General features: G+C 34.4%; 1 protein-coding gene across 1 annotated transcript in view; it reads left to right on the top strand.

Moving 5' to 3' along the window:
* The window catches only part of LOC106874758 (uncharacterized), a gene marked incomplete at its 3' end in the record, with an annotated part of 317,509 nt that overhangs the window by 212,085 nt on the left and 92,113 nt on the right, over window positions 1-13,311 (top strand). Inside the window, exon 4 of the mRNA XM_052975193.1 lies at window positions 5,885-6,011. Coding sequence (XP_052831153.1) covers window positions 5,885-6,011 — 127 coding nt within the window. The remainder of the gene's footprint in view (window positions 1-5,884; window positions 6,012-13,311) is intronic.

Genomic DNA, 13,311 nt, shown 5'->3' with positions numbered 1-13,311 from the left:
CTCTCTCTCTCTCTCTCTCTCTCTCTCTCTCTCTCTCTCTCTCAACATGAGCATCTAAAAACAAAAGTGGAAGTATGTTGTATATACTGTAAAATCTGCTGCCAACTTTTGCAAATGGCTGCTGAGATACCAGCACAGGTCAACAGGATTTAACTTTACAGTCTATAGGCACTGTACTGTTCAAGTGATGGGATATCAACCAACAGTGATCAACTTCTTGTCATCTCAAACAGCTGGAAATCTTTCTGTAGATTAAAAAGAAATGGAAGCGTAATACATCTTTGAAACTTTACAATGTACTTCTAATTGTTTCCTTGGTAAAAAAGAACTTTATTTCTTTGTCTTTTGGATATAAAAAATTCCTTTAACTTATTGAACCTAGTGTGAAAATGACATAGGGAACTTAATTGTGTATATATAATTGCAGTTTTCTTTTTTGGTCATAAATTGTTCAGCGTATTAGATTTATTATTAAGAAAGCAAATGCCTGTTTCAGAAGCAAATGAAATTATCCCTCCTCCTCAGACCAACTATAAATATCTCAGAAATATAAGTTTGAATAATTGTAGGTTAGTGGCTAATGGGAAAATATAGGCATGAAGGGTTGGGTGAAATGTTTAATACCAAATTTGGCTGGGCATTGAATTACAAGAGAATAGAAAATAAAGAATTCAATGGTTTTTAAGCAAAAATACAATAATGTATGTAAGTTAAAAGAATAAAAAATTATTGTATGACTCAGTCTTGGCAAAAGCAAGCCTTGATAACAAACTGTCACAAATGGTTGTACCAAGCATTTGTATCTTGTATGATATTTGGAATACAATGATGTGTTTTTTTGTTTATTGGAGATGTTCAGCCAATGTATATTGGTTCTGTTAAATGAATTAAGTTGTCGAGTCTTGATTATATAATGTTTTGAAACCAATAGAATAAGTACCAAGGTTTAAAAAATAAGTGTCAGGGGTAATTTGTTTGACTAAACCCTTCAAGTTAGTGCCCCAGTATGGCACTGTGCAATGACTGAAACAAATAAAAGATATGTGGCCAGCAGTGGGGGGCATTTTTCCTCAACGATTAATCTGCAAATATCTAAAACTTTAGTACTAGTCGAACTACTAACAGGAAGAAGAAAATATATAAAAAGAAAGAAGAAATATAAAAGAGTTTATTAAGAGTGAAAGTTTGTTAACACATTAGGAATTACTTGATACAATATGACTTTTAGTAAGAATATTTTTCTCATGTTATTTTCAATGACAATTCTTTGCTGGTTAGTCACCATTAGCATTTTAACTTTATCATGACCAAATTCAGCTTATTAACTGACTTAAATATCTTTAATGTAGTTTTATCTTTTCTTACTATAAAGTGCAACATTGATAACCTTAGCACAATAATGCCATCAACAACAATAGCTGTTTTATTTTGTGAATATGGTAAGAATGGCTTTGTAGTTTTGCCTACACCCAACTGTTATCAAAGGAATATCATCTTAGCTCTGCCTGGGAACCAGCCTACTCAGAATCTAAAAATGTCCAGTCTCTCTCTTTATCTCTCTCCCTCTCTCTCTCTAACTTTCTCTTCTACCTCTCTCTCTCCCCTCTCTCTCTCTCTCTCACAAACACATACATGCACACACATTGAGTCAAATAAAGCTAACATTTTTCTTTAGTATAGGGTTAAAGTAAAATAAGTAAATGCCATAAAATACATGGACTTCTCGTCTGTAATGATTATCTTGCTGATATAAAGGTTTCTGCACTTTAGAAACATTGGCTGGTTGTCGGCTAGTGACCTTTTCAAAACATTTATCAGTAAAAGACACAGGAATGTCTGATGTTGTTGTTTTTTAGTGGAAAGGAAAAAAAGAATCTTGTATTAATGGTTTGTTTTTCTTTTCACATTCATTAATGAGAGCTATTTTAGACCAGAGACTTAAATAGGAAATTAAATTTTTACATAGTCTAACACAATGTCTTCTATCAAAACCAACACAAATACGTTGATCTGCAGCAACCTTTCCGGCATTCTTAAGTTTCTCTAATTGGCAAATTATTCTTCCATGTTTATTTTACATTTGATGAGTTGTTTATCACAAAGCAGAATAAAAGCTTTCAATTCTCTTTTACCGACTGGAATTTTCCCATTTTTATGGCAATTTAGAAATGCAATAATTCATAATCTATAGTAGCCAAAGCATTGCCAGTGTGCCTCTTCATACTGCAGTTTATTTTTTACTACACCCAGAATGTATGAAAAGAAAGAAAAAAAAATTCTTCTGTTATCAAGTTAAACTAGAATTACTATAGTTAAAAAAAAAACATACAGAGCATTTTAATATATATGGTTGAACACAATGCTACTACAGAATATTTTCTGTGACAGTTCTTTCTTGCATTCTTTTAATGTTTTTTTTTTTTTTAATGTTAATCTTACATGAAAAGATTTATTTTTCTATAAACTGAGATATAATTTAATATTCAGCTTGTATTCTCTTGAGAGATTAATTATTCTTTGTTTTATTGGCCAAAGCAGTTTTCCATTCAATTATAGAAAGATTCTAAAGAAAGAGACATTTTATAATATTCATGTGTTTTATCTCTTCAAACTTAAAAACTAAATCTTTTCAAGTGAATTAAAGTACTAAGGTGAAGTTGTTTGAGCAGAAATATAGGAAGAACATTGAGATAATATTTGTTTGGATACCATAACAGTACAAAGCCTTAGTACAACATATCTTATATATCCTGTAGTATAAAGTCAAAAAATATCTTCTAAGTTATACAAATGTTGAACATATTGCTTCTTAGTAATTCAACCAGTTCAGAAGTACAATTCTCAAACAAAATTGAATTTACTAAAAATATATTACAATTGTTTTGATGGTGAATCACCTAGAAATATGCTGAAGTTCAGTTTTTAAATAGCATTTTCCTAATGTTTAGCTCAGTTTCAAAGTGTTAAATAGATAGATAATTCTCTCTTTGGAAGGCGCTATTCAAAGAAAACTTAATACTTATCCATGAGTGCTAGATAAATTGAGACACAGGATTAAGAGACCAGCTTATAAATACAGCAAAACATATAAAAAAGATTTCAACACAAAACCAATCCAATCAGCATGTAATTCTATGCTTTATCTGTTTCAGCCATTTCACTCTGTTGAAGTCAGCAGCACTGCAAATCATTTGAGAATAGTCAGGTTCTAGTCACCCCTGTTTTTTAGTGTAACCAGCAATGTTAGATTTGAGTTGAGTGTGATGTAAGATAACCAGTATTGAATGGATACTTAGTATTTGTCCATACAACTATGATTTGAATGGGTTTTTGTAATTTCAGGAGATTTTTATAACTTTTTAAGGCAGTCATGCTCACTTAACAGTTAGTGAGATTTTAAAATGGATTTCAACCTTATGGTCAAGAATTATTTCACTTTTCAGAAAGGTCTCAACCAATGTTTTTAAGGAATTGCTTCATTTTTATTTATTTATTTATTTTGTAGCTCTTTTGTAGAATTCAAATCTTGCAAAACTTGAAGGCAGATAGACTTTACTGATTTAGGAGATAGTTCTTCACTACTATGCAGTACTACACTTCACACATAAATATCATACCAATCTGCACTTCAGTCTGAGAGAAAAGAGAGAGAGCGCCCTTTGTTATATATATATATATGTGTGTGTGAGTGTGTGTATATATATGTGTATTTGTATAGACAGAGAAAAGAAAATAATTACACATGTGTGCACATGCATAAGAATGCACTCCTGCACAATTTCTGTGCAGAGGGGAAATTAATTTAGGTATGCATGCTTCAAACTTGTATCATGGGAAAAAATGAAGTGGTCTAGAGTGGGTTAGTGCCAAAAGGAATAACAAGCAAGATGGAAAAGTAAATAATAAACTGCAAAATAAATAAATAAAAATATAATCCAAAGAGATTGCCAAGATACTGTCATGATGTCTGCCTCAGTAAAATGTGATCCATGGATAGTAACATCAAAACTATACAACTTGTGGCAGGTCAGTGTTCACTGTGCACACTTACCTGCTATGAGCTGTATAGCTACAACAATAAAAGTAAAAACCGTTTTTAACTGAAAACTGAAATTAATAAAATTGTCTGTCATCATATTTGGCTCTGTGTAAACTATTTCATCAGTCTAGAGCACCTTTATCGTAAAGTGTACTGACAGCATGTAAACCAATCCAGTTTTATCTTAAACTTAGCATAACTTTTAAAAATAAACTAAGAAAACTTACTCTTCCTATCATTTTCATTTAGAAAGCTAATCATTTAATCTCTCCAAAGACATTCTGTTAAGCAGCAGCTGCAATACATACCTATTTCCTCTATGATTATGTGTTGTGTTTTCCTTCTAGCTCAGCATCTATATTTCAACCAACACATCTTTGTTTTATCATACACAACATTCATGTGTATATTTATTTTACCCTACACATCTTATATATCATGGAACATAAAACTTTCCCCAAAGAACATTCATAGTTCATCTAAAAAAAAAAAACAGTTGTTATTCTATATTTTATCTACATAGTAGGTGAGAAATTCAAAATCTTGTTGAAATTGATTTTGACTGTTGTTGTACATTATATATATTTATATTATAGGCACAGGCATAGCTGTGTGGTAAGAAGCTTACTTCTCAACCACATGGTTTCAGGTTCAGTCCCACTGCGTGGGCTAAGTTTGTGTTCATTTGTGAGTTAATTTTATCCTTGTGTGGTAATGAAAAGTAAAACTGACAGCCAATATTTGCTGTGTCTATGTATCTATATATGAACTTTTCTTTGGATTTATGTATCTCCTGTCTCTCTCACTCTCTTTCTCTTTCACTTCCTTTGTGTCCCTCTTCTCTTGCTTTTGATTTAACAATGTGTATATGTATCTATGTATCTACTTCTTTTGCGATGTGATAAACATTTAAAAACACAAAAACGAACACCGTCACCATTCACTGTCTCTTTCACTCTCTCTCTCTCTCTCTCTTTCTCACTCACTCCTTCACTTTCTCTCTCACTCTCTCTTTCTCTCTTACTTCCTCTTTGTCCTCCTGTCTCTCGCTTTGCCACTTCTTAGAAGTAAGTGTGACACACACAACAGGTACATACAAAAAGTTAGTGTATTAATATTATTGATTGATGAAATACACACACATACTAGCAATAGCACTCTACCCTGTTCATGATGGTGAAGGAGCAATACATATGTGCGGAGAATGTATGGGATGAAGAGAGTTTTCTCAACATAAATTCAACAGAGAGATTAGCCAGTTTAACAGACAGCAGTATGAATAGATAAAGGTAGGGCAAGCTTGTGGACTATCAGGAACTACTGCTGAGTAGCTTAAAATATATGGCAGCATAGGATACAGCCTAGTTACTTGTTTAATCAATCAAGTTGTATGGGAATGTGTCAAACCCAATGACTAGTGTAGCAGCTTTATGGTCAACTGTTACCAGTATAAAGGTGATGCCTTACAGAAAGGTAATTACAGGGTTATCAAATTGCTGGATCAGGTCATGAAATTTACAGAAAGAGTTGTAATTCAATTAAGAAGGCAATTAGCTTCTAGTAAGGCAATTGCAGGCAATGTATTTAGCTTAAATTAAGCTGATGTTCTTAGCATTCATCAATTTGAAGAAAGCCTTTGACAGAGTCCCACACTCTGTGACTTGACGGTTGTTGAGGAAGCTAGTAGTAGACAAATGGCTTATGAGAGCCATACCAGCCATGTATAGAGGTGTTGTCAGTAAGATGAAATTTAGTGAGTAAAGGCTTGGTACTTATGTGGGTATTTTCACTGAAGTTTATACAATACACAAAGGACTGAACTTAGAATTGGTTCTATTTTAACAGAGCTCCTGAAACTGAAAGTGAACTACTGTCAGAATTCCCTCCTGATGAGGCTCTTGAGGATGCTGCCACAAAAATACAAGCCAGTTACAAAGGTTACAAGACACGGAAAGAGATAAAAGAATTAAAGGTAAGTTTCTCATTCTCTTATTGTTTCCAATATTTATAAAATCAGTTTAATGTTTCAGCATTGAATTATTTGTAATCACATTATAATTTTAAAAAAATATTTGTAAGTTGTTTGAAGTTCCACTTTATTTCAGAGGAATGTTTGAAATTGAACTCTTCATACATGGGGCTGATAGACTCGTGTAAAATGTTACATTTGAAGATTAAATAATGCTGAAAAATCTCTGAAAGTTTTTTAGTATCAGTGCTTAGTATCTGAGGTTATACAGAACTATGTGAAAGTCTTTTTGACAGTCTAGAGCAGTGTTTCTCAACCTTTTCACAAATTAAATGTCTCAAGGAACCCTGAAAAGAAAAGGTGTGATAGTCATGGCTGGGATGCCTTTAAGCATAGATCTGCTGAATCAAGGATGAGTTAAGATGAAAAATCAGCTACAACAATGAGGCCAACTACTAAGATTAGCTTTAATATAGGGAGATAGTGTAGTAAGGGGAATGAAAGTAAGGAAAGCAGCAAACTCAGCTGTTTATAGCTGCAAAACATCAGGCTATGTATATGTTTATTAATTGAGTAGTGCAGGAAGATGCTATCCCTACTGACTGGTGTGGCAATATTTCTGTTAATTACTTCAAGGACATCAGATGCACCAGAGACTAGCAATTTCAGAGACATTAACTCTTAACCAATGGATCAAGTCTTCATAACAACTGAGAAAATTTTTGCAAAGTTAGTTGAGGATCGGGTTAGCTTGAATAAGATGCAATTACAATTTATGCCAGAGGTAACTGAAAATGACATTCTTACTTGGCTAAGAATAAGCTACTCTTCATTTTTTGATTGCAAGAAAGCCTTGATAGGTGCTAAATAAGCTACTTGTAAAAAGATGGCTAATGGAATTTATGCAAATCATGTACAAGTATACTGCTGGCGAAGTTAGGTTTGAGGGCAACTTTGATCAAGAATTTAGCATAAAATAGATGTCCACTACATCTCCATTATGAGTTTCTTTATATAGGAGTCCTTGAGGCTATTATGAAAGAGTTCAGAACTGGTTATGTTTCAAAGCATTTATATGTTGATAACCTGATTCTTACAACTGAATCTGTCAAAATGTTGCAGAAAATTTTCTGAACTTAAAAGCATAGCTTGGCATGCTGACAGAAGACTAAGACTTCAGATGTGATAGATGCACAAGAGTATGTAGTAGTAGCAGTAGCAGCAGCACCCATAAAAATAATATTTTCATTACATATTGCCTTTGAATGGAGTGCTACAAAGATTTGGCTTATTATGCACACTTCTTCAACCAATACATGCATAATCTTTTCACAACCACTCTCTTTCTTCAGTATAAACTGCATTACATGCTGGCAACATTTGCAACCACATCTTGCTACATGCTATCTCTAACCATTACTCTTAATTAATAAATTACAATCTTAACCTCACAATAACTTATTAATAATAGCATTGAAGGAAATCAATCACCACCATACTCACTAGCAATACTTAATGAGCATTATCTTAATGAGCATTATCTTATTCAATATATCATATTCAACAAGACCAACACCTGAAAAGATATAATCTTAATTGAAGCATCTCTAATAAATGTTGGTACTAATTACCTTTGGCAACTAATTAATACAAAGCCAAAGATATGGCTAACATTCACAGTTGGATTATCTGCCACTCTACATCTGCTTATCATTGGAAATATTGTCACACATTCTCTTTCCTACTGCTTTGTCACAAAAGCTTTATTCATTTACTTCATTTTATCTAACAGGTACTACAATATCAAAGAAAATCTTTGATCTCTTTTCCAAGTAAACTGCTTTCTGGAAGTGTTCCTTCTATCAAGATATTGATTTGCATATTATTCTCTTTTTTTATTTTTTGCTAATGGTTGGATAGAGATACAACACAGTTGGCAGACAACATGATGCTTCATTGTATCTTTAGATTGATTTCATTTTATCTTGAGTTGACTTAGATATTCAAAGCTAAAACAAGGATTTAGAAAATAAATGTAATAAGCAGTCACTGAGTTAACATGCTTTATCCTCTATTCTCTCAGAAAGAAAGTAAAAGAGATTGTGGCTAAGATTTAAATCACTTGTTCAAATCTGTTCCTTGTGTTTTGGTGGTGGTGGTGGTGGTGGCGGCGGTGACGGCAGTAGCAGCAGCACTAGTAGTAGTAGTAGTAGTAGTAGTAGTAGTAGTAGTAGTAGTAGTAGTGGTGGTAGTAGTATGAATCCTTTTTGAAATCTTTTAACCTCTATCACAAATATGAGTGTTTGAACGTTACATAATTCTTCTCTTCACTTAAAACATCAAAGCCCTATGTGTGTAAGTAAGAAATTATGATATTATCCTTGAAGAGAATCACATTCATGGTATTCTCAGAAAATATTTGGATCAGAGGGGGAAAAAATGATTGTTAGGAAAAATGGAGATACTCAAAAGTAGAGCTCCAGCATAGCCTTGGCTATAATGGTTTTTGACAAATAAAAGAACATATTCAACCAGATCTCCATTGAATTAGTGTATGAGTGGCTGAGTATTCCACAGATGTGTGTGCCCTTAATGTTAAACTCAGGGAGACCTAGTGTAACAAGGCATAGTCTTTCAATTACTGATACATTCCATCCAACAGACTCCCAAACAGTTTCTATGTACCTAATTTCACTTACAAGGCTTGGGTTGACCTGAAGTGATGGTAGATGGCACTGGACAAAGATGCCATGCATTGTGATTGAACCCAAGACTTTGTTTTTGCTTGGAAAACTTCTTAACCATGTGGCAATGTGTGTGTGTGTGTAGCCACCTAATCACTGCAATCTCCTTGTCCCGTTTCATCTGGAGACACTGGAAGCATCAACATGATTTCCCCAACATCAAATGGAACATCTTTGACAGGGCCCCTCCTTACTCACATGGGGCTCATAATCGACAAGTCTGCCTCTTTGAGAAACAACGCGTACTTCACTGGCCTTCAGTATTCATCAATAAGAAGAATTAACTATCTTATTGCTGCTAGCAGAGGTACATTTGTTAATGAACTTCAAGTCTCTGGTTGCTGATAACCTAGATATACCACCTTAGGTCTAGGTGATCAACCTATAAGGGCAGAGTGTATTGTCCCTGCTGCTGGTATAGACTACAGTCTACTCATATTAATTACATGACCTCAATTGTAGCCTGATACCATCAGAATGCCACCCCACACACACACATGCATAAGGACTACTGTCACTAATGTGTTCAAACTCCACAGAGAGATGACATTGACTGTGGCACCAACGTCTTCCATACCCCACCACATGCAGTACTCAATACATGGAATTGATGTCGCCAAATATACCACACTGCAGCCTGCTACCAAAGTGACACCAACATCCTTCCACAGCTTATGGACCTAAAATCAGAGAAAATAACTGTTGTCACTTTGACAACATTTCCGCTACATGCCCTGCACTGACCAATGGAGTCCTAAACACTCAGAAGCCATTTTGAATTTCTTTTACACTCTTTACTGTGTTTCCAAGCATTTGATGAGGTGGACATGTCATATGTCCTCACAAAACTTTAATGTGAAGCTGAATCAGATTGTTGTTAAATGCATGAACTCCAACCAAATTTGAGTGCTACTTTCTTTCATTTGTTCAGTCACTTGTGTGTGTGTGTGTGTGTGTGTGTGTGTGTGTGTGTGTGTGTGTGTGTGTGTGTACCTGTCTGTCTGTCTCTCTCTCTGCCTGTCCACACACACACACACACACACACAAGAGAATGTTCCTTACATAAAATGTATTTTTAGGTTAAAATATAAAAAAAACTTCATATTCATTTAGTGTGTTTTAGGGTGAACAAGCTTGACATCGCTTATCTCTGAACATTCTGTTGACTATGGCGTGAAATTGTAGGTATTAGAAAAGTGAAAAGTGTTTAACAAAGAATAGAATTTGTATTAGGAACCCAGCTCAACACACACTGACTATCATGTAACAGTACTCGCGTGTGCCTAATTGTGTACTTAAAACAGCACATTCATACCTTTCCAGTGCTACAGTATGTACCCTTCACAAACCTGAATATAAATATTCAGTCATGCATTCATACACTCTCACATAGAAGCAAATATAAATTGACATGTTTAGAAAGTGAACATTTACCCATAATTTAAGGTGCCTCAAACTGCCAACATTCCTCACAGCAAGCCCTAGCTTGTACTTTGTCTCTTGTACTTTTGCTATAATTTCCAATGTTCTTCTTAGCTTTATCTTCTTCACATATATACATATCTACTTATATACATATGTAGGTATGTAGCAAGTAAGCTTTTATGTATGTTTATGACAGGCATTTTGCAGTTTCCATCTCCCAAATTTCCTCACAAGGCATTGCTCGTCCAAAGTTACATACAAGAAGACACCCAAAATGTTATACAGTAAGATTGAAAGTGAAAGCACAGTTAGGAAGTAAACTGCTTTATCACACAGCTATACTTGGCATTTGAACAACCAAATTATTTACTTCAGAAATAATGCTTTTAGAGTGAAACATACAGATGTTTATCAAAATAAGTTGACAGTATTGGAAATTATTATATAGAACGTATCACTTGTTTTGTTTTAAGGACATTTTGCTTCAGCACAGTTTGTAAAATTTGCATGCATCATGAGATTTTCTTTCAGTTCTTGTTGTCCTAAAATCCAGCTATTGAAACTCCAATGAGTATACCATATCTAAACATTATCTAAAACAATAAAGTACAAAATTGATTTAGCATGGGCCTTAAGAAAAATTCTTAGTTCATTCTTATTTATTGCTTATCTTGTTTTTATTACTTTTATCAGTTATCCAGAAGTCACCTGCCAAATATTCTTGTCTTTTCAAAGAAATACTAAGTAAATGTTGTTTTGCAATTAGGTGGACCATAACCTGTAGATACAAATACATAAGATATAGCTTGTAAATGTCAAATAGATCAACAAGTGCTGTTTGTGTTGACTGAATGGACAACCTGTGAGTTGATTAATATAACCTGTAGCTTTTTCTTAGATGAGTATCACATTTTAAACAGATGTTAACTTGACATGTAGCTTTTAGGTATTGGTCAGATTTTGGTTGTTGCATAGTGAAATGGTTAAGAAGCTTGCTTCACAATCATGCGGTCTTAAGTTTGATCCCACCACTCAGCGTCTAGGGCAAGCTTTTTTCTTTGCTATTGCCTCAAGTCAACCCAAGTCTTGTGAGTGAAATTTGATAGACAGAAACTGTACAGAAGCCTCTCAAATGGGTTGTACTTGTGATTCAAAGGTACAACCTCATCACACACTGTTTCATGGTATGTTATCTGTGGAGTATTCAACCATATACATACTAATTCTAGTTAGTTAATTTAGTTGGCGGAACAACTGGCTCCTTATTGCTGAAACTGACAAAGATCCATGTTCTCACTTTTTACTATCGGTCGTATCTAAATTTATAAATTATAACTATGAGAAAAAAATAACTCCTTGGTGTTGACTTGATAGACAAAGCATTGAAGGGTTGTCTTAGACATAACCTGAATATGTCAACTTGACGAATGGAGCTTATAGATGTTGATGAGATAGACACGACTATAAATATAAATAAATTTATTACAGGCATAATGACTCTCCTGAGATACGACTCAATAAATTTAGATAATAGAAAAGCAGGAGTAACAAGAAACAGGCACATTATTGCAACAGTTTTTATACAGTAGCCAAAAATTCACAAACGTTAACATAGCCTACTCATTCACTAAACAGGCTTTACTTCTTTTTTCAATAACATAACCCACCTGCTATTCCAGTTGTTATCATCATCATCGTCATCATCATCATCACTGTTGTTGTTGTCATCATCATCATTTTCTTAGAGAGGTATGATTTCCAAGGGTTTTAGAAAAAAGGAAATTGGAAGGGTGAATATGTTCATGTCTTAGGCAGGAGAGCAAAGATCAAGACAGTTTGATAAAGAAAATGATATTGCAGACCTGCTCAACCCATCAAATATAAATGCCAGTAGGCTGAGCTTGTAGTGACTATGGCAATAATGATGATTGCTTACTTTATGTATAAATAGTGTTCTTTATTAGCCACAACTCTGACCAATTCTCCTCTCCCTTTCACTCTTGTGTTTTCTGGTTTAGAATGCTAAAACCACCATATTTATTTCTGCACACAATTGTCACCATAGTAAAACAGTGGAAAACTACCTTCTGTTCTTTATCGACAAGAATGCCTATCTACATGAAAGGCAATTACAGAGTCTATCCTGAAGGGATGTTGGCCATCAATATCTATCACTCGACTCAACACACAAGCAAAATTACTGGAAGTTTCTATGGCCCTATTTTTATAGCGAATGGTTAAATTGTTGTAGCTGTCATTTACTCCACTGTAAATGCTTTTCATATCATCGTTGCTGCTGTTACTGACGCTGTTATTTTTGTAATTGTTATTAGTGTAGTGTTCAACATCATCATTATATTAATGCTGTTGTTGATGATGATTATTATTACATTATAAAGAAGAGGACAAAAATGGTGGTAGTAGTAGTGGTGGTGGTGGTGGTGTCGGATTTGTGAATACATCTGTACATATTATTGCATTAATGGGCTCAACATTTCTATGGAGACTATATACTTCAGAAGTAATGTTTATAATTGTTACTATGTGATGAGCTTAGTAGAGGCAAGTCACTTGTTGGTGGAATCTCTGACCTAGTTCTCGATTCCTGATTTAAACCATTTCCCTTCATTTACAAATTTCTTGAGAAAGGTATAAATGTCATATACTCATTTTCCCTTTCCTGTCTAGATCTGAAGTATTGCACATGCATAAGGAATCATTATTATAATATTATCACAGTATAGTCTATATCATCATCATCATTTTAATATCTCTGCAACTGTGGCAGACTGTATGACGCATGCGTACGAACAACCATGCTACATGGCAGTGAAACATGGGCTGTAACTGCTGAGGACATACGTAAGCTCGCAAGGAATGAAGCCAGTATGCTCCGTTGGATGTGTAATGTCAATGTGAATACCCGTCAGAGTGTAAGTATCTTGAGAGAAAAGCTGAACATTAGAAGCATCAGTTGTGGCGTGCAAGAGAGACGATTGTGCTGGTATGGACATGTGGTGAGAATGGAGGAGGATAGCTGCGTGAAAAAGTGCCACACCCTAACAGTTGAGGGAACCCGTGGAAGAGGTAGGCCCAGGAAGACCTGGGCTGAGGTGGTGAGGCAAGACCTTCGT

Source organism: Octopus bimaculoides, chromosome 20, assembly GCF_001194135.2.
Source record: "Octopus bimaculoides isolate UCB-OBI-ISO-001 chromosome 20, ASM119413v2, whole genome shotgun sequence".
NCBI lineage: Eukaryota > Metazoa > Mollusca > Cephalopoda > Octopoda > Octopodidae > Octopus > Octopus bimaculoides.
Note: the sequence above shows the minus strand (reverse complement) of the source record. Positions and strands in the feature narration are given on the sequence as shown.